Raw genomic sequence first — 24488 nt, forward strand, 5'->3', positions numbered from 1 at the left:
TACCTATTACTCAGATCTTGGTTTCTAAATACCATTCTCTACTAAAATGAACCACAGCTCTCTGGAGAAACTGCTGTTTCCATGGCTGGGAAAGGGAAAGGTTCAAGATGAGCTGGAGTTCTTGTTATGCCAGAAGTGCGAAAATTCTCAAAGAATTATGGGCATATGTCAAAAAGACACAGGAGCCAGACTGAAGGGCTCCCACTGGACAAACCTGGAATAATTTGACCATAAATTTAAATAATGATAACAGTATATTATAATATTAAATAAAATAGGGAACTATGAATCCAAACTGATGTAAATAAAAGCATGAATTGAAGTTTTGACGAGGACAGGATATTTTTATATCTCCAAGTATCTTTCCAACAAAACAGTAATGAATTACAAAGGGACAAAAGTAATTTTACTATGAAGAATCTTGGCAGACACCACCCTAACCAAGTGACCAAAATAAACATCAGTAGTGGGGCAAATTGAAAGTATGTGCTATCAGATAGGTTCCAATAAGAACATAGTATCACTTCTACAACATCCCTCTAGAGATGCGTAACATAAACATAATCAGGAGGAAACATCAGACAAACTCTAAATGAGAAACAGTCTAGAAAGTAATTGGTCTGTAATTTTTAAAGATATCAAATTCATAAAGGTCAAGGAGAAACTGTGTAATTGTTCCAGACTAAAGGAAATCTTTAGGCTCTTTTCAACATGATAGTTAAATGCAATGTGTGATTCTAAACTGAAGCCTTTTGTTATAAAAGACCCTCTAGGGGGACATGTGGGTGGCTTAGTTGGTTGAGCCTCTGACTCTTGGTTTTGGCTCAGGTCATAATCTCAGGATCCTGGGATCAAGCCCCGAGTCAGTTTCCATGCTCACTGGGAGTGTGCTTGTCTCCCTCTCTCTCTGCCCCTCCCCATGCTTGTGCTCTCTAAAATAGAATGAATAAAAATAAAAAAAAATTAAAAAAAAGACCCTCAAGGGCCAACTGGCAAAATTTGAGTGATGTATAAAGATTAGATGACAGTAATATACAGTGATAATATCCTGATTGGGATAGGTGAATTGTGGTTATATAGTAGAATGTCCTTGTTTGTATAGGGGTGATAGGGCATAATGCTGGCAAAATACTCTTCTAGTTCAAGGTTTAAGGTTTAAACACACTCTTGTTGTTTGTATAAGTTTAGATTGTTTTCAAATTAAAAAAAATTTATTGAAATATGTGGACAAGCGGGAAATTGTGATCCATAAACAATAAAGAAGAAAGAGCCAAAAGCAGCAGCCTCAAAGATGATTCAGCTATTTAAATTAAGAAAAAAGAACTTTAAAATGATTACTGCAAGGACACCTGGGTGGTTCAGTCGGTTAAGCGTCTGCCTTCGGCTCAGGTCACGATCCCAGGGTCCTGGGATCGAGTCCTGCATTGGGTTCCCTGCCGAGAAGCTCCCTGCTTCTCCCTCTGTCTCTCTCTCTCTCTGTCTCTTATGAATAAATAAATAAAATCTTTAAAAATAAATAAATAAAATGATTACTGCAAATACATGAAAGAAAATAGAACAAAAGATGAAAAATTTCAACATAAAAAGGGATTAGGTAAAGTTAATTAAATGGTCATTCTAGAACTGAAAAATTACAATGTTTGTAATTAAGAACTCAATGCAATTAAGAATTTAACAGAAGAAGATAAATTTATCAAAGGCAAAGATGGGTCAACAAAAATTATCCAAACTGGAGCACTTAGAGAATATAAATATATAAATAATATAAAACAAAAACAATAAAAAATATATGATTTTTAGAATACATGCCAAATGGTCTAAAATATGAGAAACTGTACTTCCAGATAAGAGAATGGAGGAGAAGCAATATCTGAAGACATCACAGTGAAAAATTTTGCAAAATCAAGAAAAGGTATGTTAAAAGGTTCAGTGGACTCCAAGAAGAGTTAAACAACAACACCCACTTAGTCACTCCTGGAAAATGATATATATTGGGAAAATCTTAAATGTTGTCGGACCAAAAGACATCATCCTCAGGGCAAGAACAGTAAGACTTACAGCTAACTTCTAAGAAGAAAATATGAGAGCTAGAAGACGGAATGACAGCTCTAAAGGGCAGAAAGAATAAAGTGGCCAGCACAGAATTCTCTATCAAGCAAAATTATCTTTTTAAACAATAAGTGAAACAGACATACTCAGAGAACTAAAGTTGAGGTTACCCACCATTAGAAGTCAATATTATAAGAAATACTGAAGTAAGTACTTCAGGCAAAAGAAAAATGATACCAGATGAAATCAGGAAACTGCAAGAAGGAATAAAAAAGCATCATTTATATGCATAAAGATAAAAAACTATTGACTGTTCAATGCCAAAACAGTATCCTGTGAGGTATGTAGCAAATACAGAAGTAAAAATATATCACAGTTACAGTAACATAAGCAGAAAGAAAAATAAACAGAATTGTACCATTTTAAGAATTTTACATAGTTCAGGAGGAGACAAAAGCATTAATTTAAAGCAGACTGTAATAAGGTACTATTTTGTAACTCCTATCACAACCACTAAAAGAATGATCATAAAAAGAATAGCCAATACCCATTAAAGAAGGCAAAATGAAATAATAAAAAAATACTTGATAAATACAGAAAAAATTGGGAAAGTAAAAGCAGAAAAACAAAAAGCAGGTGAAACAGAAAACAGAGAAAGATGGCAAAATTAAATGGAATAATACCACTAATTACATTAAATGTAAATAAATTAAACTTTGTCATTAAAAGATAAAGATCCAAATAAAAACCAAGACCTAACTACATGCTACTTACAAGAAACACACTTTAAATATAAAGACATAGTGTTAATAGACTGAATTATGTTCCCCTCAAATTCGTTAAGTTGAAGCCCTTACTCCCAGTGTGACTGTACTTGGAGGCAAGGCTTTTAAGGTGGTAATTAAGGTTAAATGACGTCATTGGAGTAGGGCCTTGATCCAACAGGGCTGTTGTCCTATTAGAAGCAGAGGAGACACCAGAGACCTCTCTGTGAGCACACAGAAGAAAGGCCATGTGAGGACAAGTGAGAAGGCAGCTGTCTGCAAGCCACTACAAGAGGTCCCACCAGAAACCGACCCTGTCAGCCCTCTGCTCTTAGACTTGAAGCCTCCAGAGCTGTGAGAAAATGTCTGCTGTTTAAGCCATTCCATCTGTGGTATTTTGTCATGGCAGCCCAAGCAGACTAATACAGAAATAGGGTAAAATTTAAAGGATAGAAAAAAATATATGAGGCAAACACTATCCAAAGAAAAACTGATGTGGGGCACCTGGGTGGCTCAGTCATTAAGCGTCTGCCTTCGGCTAGGGTCATGATTCCAGGGTCCTGGGATCGAGCCCCACATCAGGCTCCCTGCTCAGCGGGAAGGCTGCTTCTCACTCTCCCACTCCCCCTGCTTGTGTTCCCTCTCCCGCTATCTCTCTCTGTCAAATAAATAAATAAAATCTTAAAAAAAAAAGAAAAACTGATGTAACTATATAACACTGAACAAAGTACATTTTAAGGCACTAAAATTAATAATTTTAAAATAGCCATTTCTCAGTGATAAAAGGGTCAATTCAACAAGATCTTAGATCTGTATCTAATAACATAGTTTGAAGGTCTATAAAAAGGAACATAACTAGAAGAAAAAATAAATAAATTATAATTGGAGATTTTAAGACAATTCTCTTAGTAACTGAAACCCCTATCTTATACCACACACAAAAATCAGTTCAAAATAGGTTAATGACCTGAAACCACAAAACTATTAGAAAACATGGGGGTTAAGCTCCTTAGCACTGGTCTTGTCAATGTGTTCCACTATTATTTTTGTTATTATAAGGACTGATATTTCTATGTTCTTTAATTTTGGAGCTGAAACTAGAAATGCTCCCCCCTCCCAATGTAATTGTCTTAAATATTTCTTATGGATCAGTAGGATATTTAACATCAGATGATATAAAATTTTTGATTTGGTTTTCAAGTGTAATTTTAAAAAATCGAGTAAAAGACAGTATATTATTTTTACCCCTATTTTCATCCATTCTACTGTTGTTTCTCTTTCTTCTTTATGTCACAAGTTCCCTCCTGTTATCATTTCCTTTCTCTTTAACGAACTTCCATTTAGCCATTCTTTTAGAGTAGATCTGTGGGTGACAAATGCCCTGCATTTTTTTTCATTTGAGAACGTCTTTATTTCACCTTTATTCCTGAAAGGTATTTTCACTGGCTATAGAATTAAGAGTTGACAGCTTTTCTTTCAGCACCTGAAAAATGTGGTGCCACTTCCTTCTGACCTCCATGAAAAACCATCTGAATCATTGTTTCCCTATAGAAATAATGTATTCTTTCCTACTAGCTGCTTTCAATGTTTTCTCTTTAATTTTTGAAAGTCTGATTTTGACATATTCAGCATAGAATTTTTCAGATTTATCTGTTTTGGGTTTGTTCGGCTTCTTTAATCTATAATGCCATTCATCAAATTGGGAAGTTTTCCGCATTATTTCTTTGAATATTTTTCAGCTTCACACTGTTTTTCTCCTCCTTCTGGGACTCAGATGACAAAAAACTAAATCGGTAATTGTCACACAGGTCCTGGAAGCTCTGTTGATTTCTGTTCCATCTACCTTCTCTTAGTTTTTCAAAATAGGTAATTTCTACTAATCTGACTTCAAGTTCACAGATTCTTTTCTCTGTCATCTCCATTTTGGTATTGAGCTCATCCAGTGAATTTTTATTTCGGTTATTGTGTCTTCAGTTCTGTAATTTTCATTTAGTTCTTTTTTATATCTTCTATTCTTTTGCTTAGGAATAAATTTTAAAAAAGAAGTGTAAGACTTATACACTGAAAACTACAAAACATCACTGAAAGAAATTAAACAAGCCCTAAATAAATGAAAGGACATTTCATGGATGACATGACTTAATATTTTAAAATGGCACCACCTCCCAAATTGATCTACAGATTCAATGCAATCCCTATAAAAATCTCAGCTGCCTTTTGTTTTGCAGAAATAAGTAAACTGATTCTAAAATTTAGGTGGAAATCTAAGGGCCCAGAATAGCAAAAATGACCTTGAAAAAAAAAGAACAAAGTCAGAGAGTTCACACTTCTCAGTTTCAAAACATACTACAAAGTCATAGTAATCAAGAACCAAGAAAATCAGAACTTGAATGAGCAAAGGCAATCAATATACACCAAACACCAAGGTGACTCAGATGTTAGAATTATCTGACAAGGATTTTAAAGTAGTAGTCATAAAATATTTCAATGAGTTATGAGCATTCTTTTTTGTTATGCAAAAATTCAGGTTTTATTTTTACTTATTCTTACAATGGTGGGAGTTGGTATCAGGAACTTATAGGCAAATATCAGGAACTTATAGGCAAACAACTTTTGTTTTCTATCACTTAGCTGAACAAAAATACGCACAATGTGGCATTACCATTAGGCAAGACTTGCTTTTTTACATTTCACACAAGAATACAATATTATCCTTTTTTGAACAAAATGCCTAGATTACTAGGGAAACCATTTTGGAGGAAGTGTTTAATAAGCATGTTTTATGTAAATAAATCCTCCAGGAGGAAATGGGAACATTCACTGCCTTTACTTAGAAGGCTATGTAAGCAGTTATCTGTCAAATTTATCTGTGCAGCTTACCAACATTTCCTCATTGGAAACATCAATATTTCCACATCGCAGTTCCCAAAATGATTTTAAAGTCTTAAAATTCTGTGTCTCCTTTGGCTTGCTTCTCTCTTGATTCCACCCAGGCTTTATTATATGGTTCACTTCATGTCATCATCTCCATCTTCATAAATTTTCTTTAGAACATTCATCAATCCCTCACTAGGATCTGTTTCAGTGTCATAGGAGGGCTTTTCTTTCCCTTTACATTCTTTTTCAACCTGAGTCAGGTAGTCCCACTGCGTGGGACTACCTTTTCTGCTTTCTTTCTACATAAGATAAGAACTGTATCTGTCTTGACTTTTTTTGAACTGCCTTCCACAGAGATGGGTTTTAAGAGATTGTTCACAATCATGGAGTAACTCTTCCCATTTAGATTCTTTACCAAAAAGATCAAATGACCTCTCTGTAAAATGCACCTGCACATTCTTGGTGGGGACCTGATGAGTTACTCCAGTTAAGGTAATGTAGATTTTCACAAACTTATCTGACTGATCCCATCCGTAATTACTGATTTTCACTGTATATCCTGTTGTAATGGGAGAAACCACAGCAGCCGGCTTTTCACTGTCAAGAAGTTCTGCTTTTTTCTGATTTCTGCTGCATCTTGTTCTTGATTTCTGTCTCAATCTTGGATTTTTCAGCTATAAGGGCATCACGTACTTTCTAGTGGCCTTTTCCAGCAGCACCTTCACCTCTTCTAAATCTTTCTGTAGCTCTTCCAAAGCTGAAGCCATGGTCGGGCAGATTGGGCAAGACCCAAGCTGCAGACACGCAGGGGAGAGAACAGGAAACACGGCACCGAACGTGCTTACCCAGACGCAGGCCCCACCCGCACGAGTCGCAAAGCACCCCAAGCCTGCGTGCACACCTGACCTGGCACGAGACCCGGCCCGCCTCCTGCACACAGTGCCTCTGGGAGTTATGAGCATTCTTGAAATAAATAAGAACAGAAAATCTCAGCAAAGGAATAAATTTAACAAAAGATGTGTATTGGCATAAGGGTAGACAAATCAATCAATGGAAAAGAATTGAGAATTCTTTTGAAATCAACCCCACATTTACGGTCAAATGATTTTTGGTAAGGGTCCTACAATTCAATGGGGGGAAAGGAATGGTCTTTTCAACCAATGACACTGAAACAATATCCACATGTAAAAGAATAAAGTTGGACCTCTACCTCACATCATATACCTCTCAAATTTAATCAAAAACCTAAATGTAAGAGAGAACATTATGTAACACTCTTAGAAGAAAAAGGCTTAGGGCACCTGGGTGGCTCAGTCGTTAAGCGTCTGCCTTCAGCTCAGGTCATGATCCCAGGGTCCTGGGATCAAGCCCTGCATCGGGCTCCCTGCTCCATGGGAGGCCTGTTTCTCCCTCTCCCACTCCCCCTGCTTGTGTTCCCTCTCTCGCTGTCTCTCTCTGTCAAATAAATAAGTAAAACCTTCAAAAAAAAAAAAAAAGGCTATGATCTCTGATTAAACAACAGTTTCTTAGAAATGACATCAAAAACACAAACAAAATAAAAACTAGATATATTGGGCTTCACCAAAATTAAAACTTTTTATGTTTCAAAGGATACTATTATGCCAGTAAAAAGACAATCCATTGAATGGAAGAACATATGTGCAAATCATACCTGATAAGGGGCTTGTATTCATAATACATAATAAATCTCACAACTCAATAATAAAAAGACAACCAAATTCTTAAAATGGGGACAGACATGTTTTTTTTCCATATGGATTTTTAAAATTTAAATTCAATTAGCCAAAATATACTACATCATTTGTTTCAGACGTAGTGTTCAATGATTCATCAGTTGTGTGTAACACCCAGTGCTCATCACGTCATGTGCCCTCCTTTGCGTCCACCACCCAGTTAGCCCATCTCCCCACCCAACCTCCCCTTCCGCAACCCTGTTTGTTTCCCAAAGTCAAGAGTCTCTCATAGTTTGTCTCCCTCTCTGATTTCTTCCCAGTTTTCCCTCTCTTGCCTTCCCCTAGACATAGTTAATATTAATCTGTTCTAGCTGTTTGAGGTATAGAGACCACCTACAGAATTAGGTGAATCCACAAAACTAACCTAGTCCCTTTTCTTTGGGGGGTCCCTCTGAATGATGGCTAGAGAATTTAGGGAGATTAAAAGAAAAGTGCCAAAAATAAAATAAAGGGTCTGATTCAGGCAATTACTTCATTTATCCCACTACTAATACCATCACCTAAGCAAAGTCCCCAACCTACTCCCTTGTACCCACACCCGTCAGGCTTCTGTTATGACATATTTTCCCTTTGAGGTCACCACTATCGGTCCTTTCAAAGCTGATTTCACCCAGATTAATATCTCAGACAGAAGAGAGGATGGCAATAAGAGACACAAATGATGATTTACCTCAAAAAGGCTGGCCCTGAGTCCATTATATCCCTCAATAGGTTTTGCTTCCAAAAAATCTTATTATGCATTCTGCGGCCTTTTTTTTTCCCACCCAATTAAAAAAAAGTGGGCCCAGGATCTGAAAAGACATTTACCTTTCAAAGAACATGCAAAAGTGGCCAATAAGCACAGGAAAAGATCCTCAACATCATTAACAATTAGGACAATGAAAATCAAAACCACAATGAAATATGCAAAATGGCTATGTTGACAAAGATGTGGAAAAACTGGAACTCTCACACATTGCTGGTGGGAATGTAAAATGGGGCAGCCTCTTTGAAAAACTGTAAGTAGTTCCTCAAAAGGTTCAACCGAGAGTTACCATATGATCCAGCAATTCTACTCCTATGTATATATCCAAGAGAAATGAAAATATATGTGTATATGCCCATGTAAAATGTTTATAGCCACTTTATTCATAACAACCAATATTCATTAAACTGAAGAGCAAAAAATCAAAAAACTAAATGTCCATCAACAGGAGAATAGATAAGTTGTGGTACACGCATGCATAGAATAAAAAAAAAACATACAGCAAATAAAGGAACAAATGATATATGTAACAAGATGGATATATGTTATAGTAAGCATATGTTATATTGAGCATAATAAACCTGATCCAAAATAATATATATGTTACAAATATTTGAATTTCAAGAGGAGGTAGAATTAATTGATGGCAATAAAAGCCAGAATAATAAAGGGTATTAATGAGGTGCAATCAAAAATGGAAGCTCTAACTGCTAGGATAAATGAGGCAGAAGAGGGAATTAGTGATACAGAAGACCACATGACGGAAAATAAAGAAGCTGAGAAAAAGAGAGTTAAACAACTACTGGATCCACGAGGGCAGAATCTGAGAGATAAGTAATATGATAAGATGAAACAACATTAGAATAATTGGGATATCAGAAGAAGAAGAAAGAGAGAGAGGGGAAGAAGGTATACTGGAGCAATATATAGCAGAGAACTTCCCTAATTTGGGGAAGGAAACAGGCATCAAAATCCAGAAGGCACAGAGAACCCCTCTCAAAATCAATAAAAATAGGTTAACACCCCGACATCTAATAGTAAAACTTATGAGTCTCAGAGACAAAGAGAAAATCCTGAAAGCAGCTCGGGAGAAGAGGTCTGTAACCTACAATGGTAGAAATATTAGATTGGCAACAGACCTATCCACAGAGACCTGGCAGGCCAGAAAGGACTGGCATGATATATTCAGAGCACTAAATGAGAAAAATATGCAGCCAAGAATACTATATCCAGCTAGGCTGTCACTGAAAAATAGAAGGAGAGATAAAAAACTTCCAGGACAAACAAAAACTAAAGGAATTTGCAAACACGAAACCAGCCCTCCAAGAAATATTGAAAGGGGTCCTCTAAGCAAAGAGAGCGCCTAAAAGCAACATAGACCAGAAAGGAACACAGACAATATACAGTCACAGTCACCTTATAGGCAATACAATGGCACTAAATTCGTATCTTTCAATAGTTACCCTGAATGTAAATGGGCTAAATGCCCCAATCAAAAGACACAGGCTATCAGACTGGATAAAAAAACAAGACCCATCAATATGCTGTCTGCAAGAGACTCATTTTAGACCCAAAGATACCTCCAGATTGAAAGTGAGGGGGTGGAAAACCATTTACCATGCTAATGGACACCAAAAGAAAGCTGGGGTGGCAATCCTTATATCAGACAAATTAGGTTTTAAACCAAAGACTGTAATAAGAGATGAGGAAGGACACTATATCCTACTTAAAGGGTCTATCCAACAAGAAGATCTAACATTTGTAAATATCTATGCCCCTAACATGGGAGCAGCCAATTATATAAGCCAATTAATAACAAAAGCAAAGAAACACATCGACAACAATACAATAATAGTGGGGGACTTTAACACCCCCCTCACTGAAATGGACAGATCATCTAAGCAAAAGATCAACAAGGAAATAAAGACTTTAAATGACACAATGGACCAAATGGACTTCACAGGTATATTCAAAACATTCCATCCCAAAGCAACAGAATACACATTCTTCTCTAGTGCCCATGGAACATTCTCCAGAATAGATCACATCCTAGGTCACAAATCAGGTCTCAACCAGTACCAAAAGACTGGGATCATTCCCTGCATATTTTCGGACCACAATGCTTTGAAACTAGAACTCAATCACAAGAGGAAAGTCGGAAAGAACTCAAATACATGGAGGCTAAAGATCATCCTACTAAAGAATGAATCAGTCAACCAGGAAATTAAAGAAGATTTAAAAAAATTCATGGAAACCAATGAAAATGAAAACACAACTGTTCAAAATCTTTGGGATGCAGCAAAGGCGGTCCTAAGAGGAAAGTATATAGCAATATAAGCCTTTCTCAAGAAACAAGAAAGGTCTCAAATACACAACCTAACCCTACACCTAAAGGAGCTGGAGAAAGAACAGCAAATAAAGCCTAAAGGAGAAGAGAAATAATAAAGATCAGAGCAGAAATCAATGAAATAGAAACCAAAAGAACAGTGGAACAGAACAACAAAACTAGAAGCTGGTTCTTTGAAAGAATTAACAAGATTGATAAATCCCTGGCCAGACTTAATCAAAAAGAAAAGAGAAATGACCCAAATAAATAAAATCATGAATGAAAGAGGAGAGATCACAACCAACACCAAAGAAATACAAACAATTAAAAGAACATATTACGAGCAACTATAGGCCAGCAAATTAGATAATCTGGAAGAAATGGATGCATTCCTAGAGATGTTTCAACTACCAAAACTGAACCAGGAAGAAATAGAAAACCTGAACAGACCTATAACCACTAAGGAAATGGAAGCAGTCATCAAAAATCTCCCAACAAAGAAGAGCCCAGGGCCAGATGGCTTCCCAGGGGAATTCTACCAAACATTTCAAGAAGAATTAATACCTATTCTTCTGAAACTGTTCCAAAAAACACAAATGGAAGGAAAATTTCCAAACTCACTTTATGAGGCCACCATTACCTTGATCCCCAAACCAGACAAAGACCCCATCAAAAAGGAGAATTACAGACCAATATCCTTGATGAACATGGATGAAAAAATTCTCACCAAAATACTAGCCAATAGGATCCAACAGTACATTAAAAGGATTATTCACCACGAACAAGTGGGATTTATCCCTGGGCTGCAAGGTTGGTTCAATATCTGCAAATCAATCGATGTGATACAATACATTAACAAAAGAAAGAACAAGAACCATATGATCCTCTCAACAGATGCAGAAAAAGCATTTGACAGAGTACAGCATCCTTTCTTGATCAAAACTCTTCAGAGTATAGGGATAGAAGGTACATACCTCAATATCATAAAAGCCATCTATGAAAAACCCACAGCAAATATCATTCTCAATGGGGAAAAACTGAGAGCTTTCCCACTAAGGTCAGGAACATGACAGGAATATCCACTATCACCACTGCCATTCAACATAGTATTAGAAGTCCTAGCCACAGCAATCAGACAACAACAAGAAATAAAAGGCATCCAAATCGGCAAAGAGGTCAAACTCTCACTCTTTGCAGATGATATGATACTGTATGTGGAAAACCCAAAAGACTCCACCCCAAAACTGCTAGAACTCATACAAGAATTCAGTAAAGTGGCAGGATATAAAATCAATGCACAGAAATCAGTGGCATTCCTATACACCAACAACAAGACAGAAGAGAGAGAAATTAAGGAGTCGATCCCATTTACAATTGCACCCAAAACCATAAGATACCTAGGAATAAATCTAACCAAAGAGGCAAAAGATCTGTATTCAGAAAACTATAAAATACTCATGAAAGAAATTGAGGAAGACACAAAGAAATGGAAAAACGTTCCATGCTCATGGATTGGAAGAACAAACATTGTGAAGATGTCAATGCTACCTAGAGCAATCTACACGTTCAATGCAATCCCCATCAAAATACCATCTGCTTTTTTTCAAAGAAATGGAACAAATAATCTTAAAATTTGTATGGAACCAGAAAAGCCGAATAGCCAGAGGAATGTTGAAAAAGAAAAGCAAAGCTGGCGGCATCACAATTCTGGATTTCAAGCTCTATTACAAAGCTGTAATCATCAAGACAGTATGGTACTGGCACAAAAACAGACACATAGATCAATGGAACAGAATCGAGAGCCCAGAAATGGACCCTCAATGCTATGGTCAAGTAATCTTCGACAAAGCAGGAAAGAATGTCCACTGGAAAAAAGACAGTCTCTTCAACAAATGGTGTTGGGAAAATTGGGCAGCCACATGCAGAAGAATGAAACTGGACCATTTCCTTACACCACACACAAAAATAGACTCAAAATGGTTGAAAGACCTAAACGTGAGACAGGAGTCCATCAAAATCCTAAAGGAGAACACAGGCAGCAACCTCTTCAACCTCAGCCGCAGCAACTTCTTCCTTCAAAATGTCGCCAAAGGCAAGGGAAGCAAGGGAAAAAATGAACTACTGGGAGTTCAAGATAAAAAGCTTTTGCACAGCAAAAGAAACAGTCCACAAAACCAAAAGACAACTGACAGAATGGGAGAAGATATTTGCAAATGACATATCAGATAAAGGGCTAGTATCCAAAATCTATAAAGAACTTCTCAAAGTCAACACCCAAAGAACAAAGGATCCAATCAAGAAATGGGCAGAAGACATAACAGACATTTTTCCAAAGAAGGCATCCAAATGGGGCCAACAGACACATGAAAAAGTGCTCAACATCGCTCAGCATCAGAGAAATCCAAATCAAAACCTCAATAAGGTATCACCTCACACCCGTCAGAATGGCTAAAATTAGCAAGTCAGGAAACGACAGATGTTGGCAGGGATGCGGAGAAAGGGGAACCCTCCTCCACTGTTGGTGGGAATGCAAGCTGGTGCAGCCACTCTGGAAAACAGTATGGAGGTTCCTCAAAAAGTTGAAAATAGAGCTACCCTACAATCCAGCAATTGCACTACTGGGTATTTACCACAAAGATACAAATATAGGGATGCGAAGGGTACGTGCACCCCAATGTTTATAGCAGCAATGTCCACAACAGCCAAACTGTGGAAAGAGCCAAGATGTCCATCGACAGATGAATGGATAAAGAAGAGGTGGTATATACATACAATGGAATATTATGCAGCCATCAAAAGGAATGAAATCTTGCCATTTGCAACGACGTGGATGGAAATGGAGAGTGTTATGCTGAGCAAAATAAGTCAATCGGAGAAAGACATGTATCATATGACCTCACTGATATGAGGAATTCTTAATCTCAGGAAACAAACTGAGGGTTGCTGGAGTGGTAGGGGGTGGGAGGGATGGGGTGTCTGGGTGATAGACATTGGGGAGGGTATGTGCTATGGTGAGCGCTGTGAATTGTGTAAGACTGTTGAATCACAGACCTGTACCTCTGAAACAAATAATACATTACATGTTAAAAAAAAAAAAAGGAGAAGATAGCAGGAGGCGAAGAATGAAGAGGGGGAAATCGGAGGGGGAGAAGAACCATGAGAGACTGTGGACTCTGAAAAACAAACTGAGGTTTCTAGAGGGGAGGGGGGCGGAGGGATGGGTTAGCCTGGTGATGGGTATTGAAGAGGGCACGTTCTGCATGGAGCACTGGGTGTTATACGCAAACAATGAATCGTGGAACACTACATCAAAAACTAATGATGTAATGTATGGTGATTAACATAACATAATTAAAAAAAAAAAAGAATAATAGTTCCCTCAGAGTGGGTGTGGGAGGATCGATACTGATGGGAAGTTGCTTAAGGAAATAAACCTACTGGGGTTTTGGAAATGTTCTACTTTAATATAGATGATAGTTGCATAGGTGTGCATGTGTGTATTAAGTTGTGTCCTTAAGATTTTTGTACTATATGTATCTCACTAAATATATTTTATATGTCAATTCTTTTAAATAATAAAGAAAAACTACTCTAGTACTTTCATACCAAACATCTTTTTTTATTTCAATTTTTATTTATTTTTTATTTTTTTAAGTAATTTTTACACCCAACGTGAGGCTCAAACTCACAACCCCGAGATCAAGAATTGCATGGTCTACCACTGAGCCAGCCAGGCACCCCTATACCAAATATCTTTAAAATATGTTATATATGTGTAAGTAGAGAAAATAAAGAGAATAAAATGTACTCAAGTTTTACAGTGGAGCAGTTAAGAGTTTGGGCTTTATTTAGAGTCAGAATGACATGTTCAAATCTAAACTTTATCACTTACTAGCTCCAGGACTTCCCAACCTCCTGTTTCTTCACCAATAAAATCCAGATAACAATACACCTACATTATAGCACTGATGTGATAACTAAAAGAGATAATATATATAAAATGCTTGGTACACAGTAAACACTAAAAAACTGTTTTATATCTTACACCTCCTCCAACCTACACACATAATTATAGATGGTTTTACTTACTGTTTTATACTTTTCTCATGACTTTGTTTGTTTTTTGTCTTTTTTCAGATAATGAGGAACTCTGAATTCAAATCTGGAGAGTTTGGAATTTGTCCTATGGGCAGTGCAGTCTTAGAGAGTTTTGACCAGGTCAGTGACATAATAACAGCAGTCTCAAGAAGTCTCTGTTGGCAGCAATATTTTTGGTGGACTTGGGGAGGAGAAGTAGACTTGGTCAGGAGCAGCAAGACAGCTTGAGGTAGAGAGGTCATTAAGTTAAGCCCCACAACACCCTGGTGAAATCTAGACTTGTCAATTATTCCTATACTTTAAAAAAAATACATTTTCTATTTATTTCATAAACCTACATACAGAGATAGAATTTCTTTTTTTTCAGATTCATTCATTTATTCGTTCATTCCACGTATCCTTTTTTTTAAACTGAGATGTAACTGACATTCAACATTATATTAGTTTCAGGTATACAACATAATGATTCAATATTTATATATACTGTGAAATGATCACCACAGTAAGTTTAGTTAACATCTCATGTTTTTGAAATCTTTTACAACACATAGACACCAAGGGATTCACAGAGAGGGCATGGTGCTCTCTGCCATTATGTAAACCATAAGTTTATGTAATTTACAAATCACCAAGTCTTAAATATTTCAGTACCAAACAAGATATTTTCCACTTGAACTGCATTAACACCTACTACACAGTGTAACCACCTAACACCACAGATGCTCCCACTTCCCCCTCAGCCCTGCTGAGTTCCTAATTATTACTTTACAGTAAATCTTAGAAAACCTAGTAATAAATCTTCAGCATTCAAATACCTCCAGTGTGCTTTGGGAGTAGTTTTAATCTTTCTCCAGGGTTTGAAAGATCAAAATTACTCAAGAGGTCTGTGGGGTATATGTGTGTATATTTAACCTATATCCTAATTTCAAATATGGTTAAGAACCTATGTTCCAGAGTTGAACTAAAAATCAATACCAAGCAGTGGAAGAGACAAAACTGTGTCCATAATACTGCCAGATAACAAATGAAATCTATAAAGGATCTTTCTTAGAAATAAAATAAAAAGTTCCAATTCCATCAGTCACAGAATATAGAAACTGCAATAAAAGTACATATGAGATATACTGACGGGTAAAAATTACAGAAAAACACAGAGGAGACTTTGACATATCCCTAATTATGACTCCGTTTCAGGCTAATGGTAAAAATTAGTCTTCAGATAGTTGATAACATCAGCCTGTCTCTGCTGGGTTAGTACCACGATCTGTGGCCAAGCAAATACTTCTAATAAAATTGATTTTCCTTTTTGGCAACCAATAGGCCAGTCAATAATAATGTTGTTTAAGAAAGATTGAATCATGAGGGAGATGAACCCTTCCTTCCATTTATTATGTTTGTATTGTCTATATTTGAAAAGAGTTTTCAATAACGAAACCAAAGAAGAAATTACAAGGGGAAAGCTATTTTGAGAGCTAATCTCCAAAAGCCCTGTGACTTGGAAGCATGTTAGCAATCCAAACTATCAAAGTCAAGAGCATTCCCTTAACTGAAGCCAAATTGTATGGATTAGGATTCTCAATAACAAAGGAAAATCGAGGCTAGGGGCAATATAAAGTAGTCCTGTGAATACAAAGATGTCAAGGAAAAAACTGGCTGCACATAGTCCTAAATTATCCATCCAAAAACCTACATGGAACTTTTACTTTGCATTAAAACTGGTATTCTGTAAAGAGTATTCCATAAGGCCACATACGCAGTTTTTGAATTGTCTGTCTTATATTAACCAAACATAATACAAGAAAAACATAGACAAAAACCTCAGGCTATTCCTAACTTGGGAACATTTCCCTCCAAAATACCCCCTAACAATGCAAACCAAATAAAAGACATAATTGCACCAATACTTTGTTGTTTTGTTTTTTAATTTACTTAACTTTATGGTAGTGGATAAGGGAAGCAAGGGATGGAAACATGATTTAAAAGTTCATAAAGAAAAATAAACAAGTAAAAATCACAGGAAAATTTCTCAATAAGTAGTGAAGGAACCTATCCTACAAGATATTAAAAAATATTTTGAAGCTATAATCCTTAAAACATCATAGCACAAGTACATGAACGGAAAAACAGAGCAATGGGATAGGAAACAGCCCCAGAAATACACTGAAATAATATAGAGGAAGTCAGAATATGGAAAAAAAGATACTTCAAATCAGTAAAGGAAAGATTATTCAATAAACATCACCGAACAAATGATTAATCATCCACACAAAAATAAAATTGGCACCATCTGGACAAAAATAAAATCTCTATTACATACATGTGACACAAATTAATTTTGGATGGATCAAAGAAATCATGAAATGATGAAAGTACGAGAGGGAAACATGGGGAAAAATTTTAAAATTTTTATCACAAAGTGCTAAATTTTCCTTAATATATAAAAAGTTCCTCTAAATTAAGAAGAAAACATCAATCCAACGGGAAACAGATCCATATCCAAAACATATGAGCAGATATTTCACAGAAAATGAAATACAAATGGTTCTTGGTTACAGGAAAGGATGCTCAACACATTGGTCCATTTATATGGTACCAGTTAAATAAATTATGGTACACCTCTATAAAGGAATATTAAGCAGACATTAAAAAAAGTAAGGCAGCACTATCAATACTGATATAGAACAATCTCCAAGATAAAGAAAGCAAGTTATAGAATAGTGTGTGTAGTTTGCTACATACATGCTTATATATATATATAACATATCCTGCATGGATATATATAAAACTAGTAATAGATCTGTCTCCAGAAGGGAACTGGGTGGCTGGGAAACAATGATGGGAGGAAGAGTTTTAAAAATGAGTCTTTTGTGTTTTTTGAGGGTTTTTTTTTAAGATTTTATTTATTTATTTGACAGAGAGAGAGAGAGCACAAGCAGTGGGAGCGGCAGGCAAAGGGAAAGGGAGAGGGAGAAGCAGGCTCCCCGCTGAGCAGGGAGCCCAATGCAGGGCTCGATCCCAGGAGCCCAGGATCATGACTTGAACCAAAGGCAGACGCTTAACTGACTGAGCCACCCAGGTGGCCCGAGGTTTTTTTTAAAATATACATAGTACCTACTAAAAAATATATATATATATATATACATATATATTTCAAGGCAAATTATGGCAGCAGGCTCAAAGCTAGGGAACTGGCCCAAGAAGAATGCACACATGTCCAATGGGAAAGAAGTATTTCCTCTGATAAAGCAACGAAGACACCCAAAAAGTTCTGGTAAATGCTTAGGTCCTTTCTGGTACTCATGTTCTATTTTTCTAACATTTTATCAACTTCTTTATAAGCCAATATTACTTTATTCAATAATTACTGAGCATCTACTGTATGTCAGCTATTATACAAGGCACTGGTGATATAACCAGACTCTAGTACCTGTATATGGTAGTGTTGACAATACAGACATGTAATCAGCCAATTACAATACAAAGTGATTGTACTGTACTATCTCTTTGATGAGCTTAAGAACAGGGAGCTATAAACTACTGGGTGTGTCTAAGTGGCTGAGTGAAGGAAGGCTTCCTGGAGGAAGTAATGTGTAGGCTGAGGCAGAGGAAGGAGAATGAAGGAGAGAGAAAATAGCATATATAAAGGCCAAGAGGTGAGCAGCATGTCAAGTCCTTCAAAGAAATGAAGCTTAGCACACCAGGGATGGGCATAAGCAAGGAGCATGCTGAGAAATAAGTGGAGATGTAAAATCATGAAGGGTTTTCCAGGGCACATGAAATTTAGATTCTGCCTTAGAAAAATAAAAGTAAACAAGAAAACAGTTGCAAATCAGCATCTTAGAAAGATTCTCCAGATGAAAAATGGAAAACATACTGAAGGATATTAAGATTAGAAGCAGAAATATAATTCAGAGCTGCTGAAATAATTTAAGAAGCCTGAACTAGTGTACTAGAAATGTTGAAATAGAGAATGAGTACAGGGGTGCCTGGGTGGCTCAGTTGTTAAGCGTCTGCCTTCGGCTCAGGTCATGATCCCAGGGTCCTGGGATGGAGCCCCGCATCCGGCTCCTTGCTTCGCGAGAAGCCTGCTTCTCCCTCTCCCACTCCCCCTGCTTGTGTTCCCTCTCTCACTGTCTCTCTCTGTCAAATAAATAAATAAAATCTCTTCAAAAAAGAGAGAGAAATGGGTAGATGTGGAGATATACTTAGAAGGCAGAACCTACCGGACTTGAATGGGTATGAAAATGAGAGAAGAATCAAGGATGATCCTGGAAACCTGGTTGGATGATGGTGCCAACCACGGTGAGGGGTAGTGGCAGTTGTTGAGAGATGGTAGGTCCAGTGTAGGATGTTGTGACTCTGAAGTGTCTGAGGGAGAGCCAAGAAGAGATATATGTTTTTAGACCTACTGGCTGAGATCTGGGTTGGTGATAAAGCTTTCTCTTATTCTCTGTGAAATGAGAGAGAATCTGAGAATGAAAAGGACTATAAGACTTTTCAGGCAAAATTAAAGATGGATACCATAACTTATGATAATATCAGAGTTGTATAAATTTTTTCTAGCTTTACCCAGAGACTAGGTGTACATGTGTAAAAGGCAGGTAATTGCATTAATCAGAATTAGGCTTTTCCCATGTGGCTTTACCAGTTGAAAAACAGAGAGAACAGAGATGAGGATGACTATAATAGCATGAGAATGGATGAAATGGGAGAAGGTAGATCAGTAAGGAAACTAGAGATTTCTTTTAGGTCAAATAAGAAATTTAGAGTGAAGTGGAGAGTGTAGTTAGAACTAAAAACTTTAGGCTTAATGAAAAGAGCCAGGATGATCCCAAAGGCCTAAAGGGCTAGACTGGAATGGATATATATGGCAATCAATGTTATGTAAAGAAAAGCATTTTATATCTAATATACTAAATTAAAAAGTAAACACCTAGAACAAGACAAGGATACCCATTTACATTACTTCTATTTGACATAGTACTAGAAAGCCTAGTCAGATTAAGCAAGCAAGAAAAATAAAAGGAATCCTGGGGCATCTGACTGGCTCAGTCGGTAGAGCATGTGACTCTTGATTTGGGGTCATGAGTTTGAGTCTCACACTGGGTGTACAGATTACTTAAAAAAAAAAAAAAAGGAAGAGAGAAGGAATCCAAATTGTAAAGGAAGAAGGAAAATTATCTGTTTATAGACAACAAACATGATCTTATATGTAAAAAAAAACCCAAAGATTCCACAAAAGCTGTAAGAACTAATAAACGAATTCAGCAAAGTTGTAGGATACAGAATCAACATGCAAAAATCAGCTGTCTTTCTGAACACTAACAATGAACAATCCAAAAAGGAAATTCAGAAAACAATTTCATTTACAATAGCATCAAAAAGAATAAAATACTTAGGAATAAACTTAACCAAGGAGGTGAAAGAACTATACCCTGAAAACCACAAAATGCTGCCTAAGGAAATTAGAGAAACCAATAAATGGAAAAACAACCCATAGACTGGAAGATTTAACATTGTTAAGATGCCAATACCCCCCTAAGTGATCTAGAGATTCAACGAAATCCCTATCAAAATCCCAATGACATTTTTTGCAAAAATAAAAAAAAAAATTCCATCTTATTAAGCAACCCAGAATAGCCAAAACAATCTTGAAAAAGTAAAACAAAATTGTATGGCATCTGGCTGGCTCAGTCGGAGGAGAATGTGACTCTTAATCTTGGGGTTGTGAGTTTGAGCCCCACATTGGGTGTAGACATTACTTAAATAAATTAATTAATTTAATTAAATTAAAAAAAGACAAAGAAAGTTGGAGGTCTCACAGTTCCTGGTTTCAAATTTTGCTACAAAGCTACAGTAATCAAACCAGTGTGATAATGGCACAAAGACAGAAATATAGACCAATGGAATAAGATATAAAGCCTAAACCCTCATATATATGATCAAATGATTTTTGACAAGGATTCCAAGACCATTCAGTGGGGAAAAGACATTTCAACAAATGATGCTGAGAAAACAGACTATCCACATGCAAAAAAATGAAGTTGGACCCCTACCTTAGGCCATATACAAAAACTAACTCAAAATGGGTCAAAGACCTAGACATATGACCTAAAATTATAAAACTCTTAAACATGGGGAAAAAGCTTCAAAATATTGAATTTGGCAATGACTTCTTGCATATGATACTAAAAGCACAGGCAACAAAAGAAAAAATAAGTCAGGCGGACTTCATCAAAATTTAACACTGTTGTGCATCAAAGGACACTATCAATAGAGTGAAAGACAGTTCACAGAATGGGAGAAAATATTTGCAAATCATGTATCTGACAAGGGATTGACATCCAGAATATATAATGAATTCCTACAACTTAAAAATACAAACAATTCAATTTAAAAATGGGCAAAGGACACAAACAAAGAAGATATATAAAGGACCGATAATCAAATGAAAAGATGTTCAACATCACAAATCATTAGGGAAATGCGTATTAAAACCACAATGAGATACCACTTCACACTCAGTAAGATCCCTATTATCACAAATACAGAAAATAACAAATGTTGGTAAAGATGTGAAGAAACTGGAACACTTGTGTATGGCTGATGGGGACGTATAATGGTGTAGCCACTGTGGAAAATGCTATGGTGATTCCTCAAAATATTCAACAAAGAATTACCATATGATCAAGCAATTCCACTTCTGGGTACATACTCAAAAGAAATGAAAGCAAGGACTCAAATAAACATTTGTTTCCTATGCTCATAGGAGGAGTCATCACAATAATGAAAAGGGGAAAGCAACCCAAGTGTCCGTAGATGGATATTTGGATAAACAAAATGCAGTATATACATATACTGATAACTAGTTTTAAAAAGCAAGGAAATTCTTTTTATTTTTTTAATTTTTAATTTATTTGAGAGAGAGGAGTAAGCGAGAGAGAGCAACAGCAGGGGAGGAGCCAAGGGAGAGGGAGAAGCAGACTCCCCGCTGAGCATGGAGCTGGACATGGGGCTCGATTCCGGGACCCCGAGATCAGACTCTGCCAAAAGCAGACGCTTAACCGAATGAGCCACCCAGGCGCCCCTAAAAAGTAAGGAAATTCTGACACATGCTACCAACATGGAGGATCCTTGAAAATATTATGTTAAGTGAAATGAGTCAGTCATAAAAGGACAAATATTATAAAATTCCACTTATAGGAGATACTTCGAATAGTCAAATTCATGAAGGTAGAAAGTAGAATTGTGGTTGCTAGGAGCTAGGGAAATGGGGAGTTAGTTAAGAATTCAGAATTTCAGTTGGGGAAGAAGAAAAAGTTCTAGAGATGAATGGTGGTGATGGTTGAACAATGTGAATGTACTTAATGCCACAGAACTGCACACTTCAAAATGGTTAAAATGGTAAATTTTATGTTATGTATATTTTGCTACAGTAAAAACAAAAAAGAAAGAAAACATAAGGGTAAATCTTAATGATCTTATATTTGGCAATGGTTTCTTAAGTATGACACCAAGAGCACAACTGAAAAAAAAATAGATAAACTGGACTTACATCAAACTTAAAACCTGTGCACCAAACGATACTATCAAAAAGTGAAAAGAACCCACAGAAAGGAAGAAGATACCTGCAAATCATGTATCTGACAGTGGTCTACTACCCAGAATATATAAAGAACTCTCAAATCTTAACAACAAAAAGACAAACAACTCAATTTAAAAAGGGGTGAAGGACTTAAACAGACATTTCTCCAAAGGAGATTCAGACTTTTTTAACAAGTACATGAAAAGATATCAACATCAGTTGTTAAAGAAATACAAATCAAAATCAAGCAAGATGTGATATCGCTTTGCCCCCAGTATAATGGTTACTAAAAAGAAAATAAGTGTTGGCAAAGCAGTGGAGAAATTAGAACCCTCATGCATTGCCAGTAGAAATGTAAAATGGTGTGATTCCTGTGGAAATAGTTTTGAGGTTCCCCAATAACATCAAATTACCATACAACTCTGAAATTCTACTCTTAGGTACAGAACCAAAGAACTGAAAAGAAGCGTTCAAAAACACATACATGAATTGCTCACAGCAATTATTCACAACTGCCAAAAAATGGAAATTACCCAACTGTCCCTCAACTGAAGAAATGATAAAACAACATGTGGTATACCCGTACAACGGTATAATATTTAGCCATAAAAAAAGAATGAAGTACTGTTACATGCTACATGATGAACCTTGAAAACATATGACAAGTTAAAGAAGCCACTGATTATGATTCTATTTACATGAAATACCCAGAATAGGCAAATCCGTTGAAACAGAAAGCAGATTAGTTGTTGCCACGGTCTGTGATGAGGGGGAAATAGGGAGTGACTGCTTAGCAAGTACAAGGTTTCCTTTTGGGGTAAAGAAAATGTGAAACAAGAAAGTAGCAACAGTCACACAATACTGTTAAGTGTATGAATGCCAATGAACTTTACACTTTAAAGTGGTTAATATGGTGAATTTTATGTTGTGCAAATTTTACCTCGATTTTTTAAAAAAGCTCCCTCTTCATCAGTCTTACCTGACAGTTAATATCAGCTCTATATTGTAGCAGGACTGTAACTAGTTCTTTATGTCCTCGATCACATGCCCAATGGAGTAGAGCTCTTCCCTAAAAACACACAAAAAAAGAAATGAATTTGTTGTTCCAGTTATGAGGCCAGGTAAAACATACTTTTTTTCTTTGAGAATCGTGTATATATTTCATTATTATATTTATCTGAGTATAGTTGACACACAATGTTACACTAGTTTCAGGTGTACAACACAGTGATTCAACTTCTCTATATGTTATGCTATTCTCACCGCAAGTGTAACTACCATCTGTCACCATACAATTCTATTATAGTATCAGTGACCGTATTCCCTATGCTGTGCCTCTTATTCCTGTGATTTATTCATTACACAACTAAAAGTCTGTATCTCCCACTCCCCTTCACCCATTTTTCCCATGTCCCCAGCCCCCTTCCGACAATCATCAGTTTGTTCTGTGTATTTATAGATCTGATTCTGCTTTTTGTTTATTCATGTTTTGTTTTTTAGATTCCACAAGTGAAATCATATGGTATTTGTCTTTATTAGTCTGATTTATTTCACTTAGCATAACATCCTTTAGGTCCATCCATATTGCTTGCCATTCTCATCCTTTTTTACAAGAGCATAATATTTGTATGCATGTGTGTGTTGTGTACACATATCGATATATCACAACTTCTTTATCCATTTTTCTATCAATGGACACTTAGGCTGCTTCCACATCTTGGCTACTGTATGTAATTCTGCAATAGACATAGGAGTGCATTTATCTTTTCAAATTAGTGTTTTTGTTTTCTTTGGGTAAATACCCAGTAGTGAAATTATTGGATCATACAGTATTTTTTGGGGGGGATCATATTTCTATTTTTTTAAAGATGTTATTTATTTGTTTATTTGAGAGAGAGAGAGCACGTGCATGAGCAGGGAGAGGGGCAGAGGAAGAGAGAAAAGCAGACTCCCCTGCTGAGCAGGGAGCCCGATGTGGGGCTCAATCCCAGGACCCCAGGATCATGACCTGAGCCAAAGGCAGACACTCAACTGAATGAGCTACCCAGGCACCGCTGGTATTTCTATTTTTATTATTTTGAGGAACCTCCATACTGTTTTCCACAGTGGCTACACCAATTCACGTTCCCACCAACAATGCAGGAGGGCTCCTTTTTCTCCACATCCTCTACAACACTTATTATTTCTTTTGTTTTTGATTTTAGCCATTCTGACAGATATGAGGTAATATCTCTTTGTGGTTTTTTTCTGCATTTTGCTGATGATTACTATGTTGAGCATCTTTTCATGT

General features: G+C 36.5%; 1 protein-coding gene and 1 pseudogene across 3 annotated transcripts in view; both read right to left on the minus strand.

The window, feature by feature from the left end:
• ACBD6 (acyl-CoA binding domain containing 6) overlaps positions 1–24488 on the minus strand; it is a 220352-nt gene that overhangs the window by 82860 nt on the left and 113004 nt on the right. For 2 of the 3 annotated variants that reach the window (XM_027612423.1, XM_027612420.2), the window contains one exon: positions 23178–23267. In XM_027612423.1, the coding sequence (XP_027468224.1) occupies positions 23178–23267 (90 nt within the window). Of the gene's footprint in view, positions 1–18836; positions 18982–23177; positions 23268–24488 lie in introns of all 3 variants that reach the window. The other variant, XM_027612422.1, reaches the window with a different exon arrangement.
• On the minus strand, positions 5758–6457 carry LOC113932891 (annotated as a pseudogene).

This window comes from Zalophus californianus, chromosome 10 (assembly GCF_009762305.2).
Source record: "Zalophus californianus isolate mZalCal1 chromosome 10, mZalCal1.pri.v2, whole genome shotgun sequence".
Lineage (NCBI taxonomy): Eukaryota > Metazoa > Chordata > Mammalia > Carnivora > Otariidae > Zalophus > Zalophus californianus.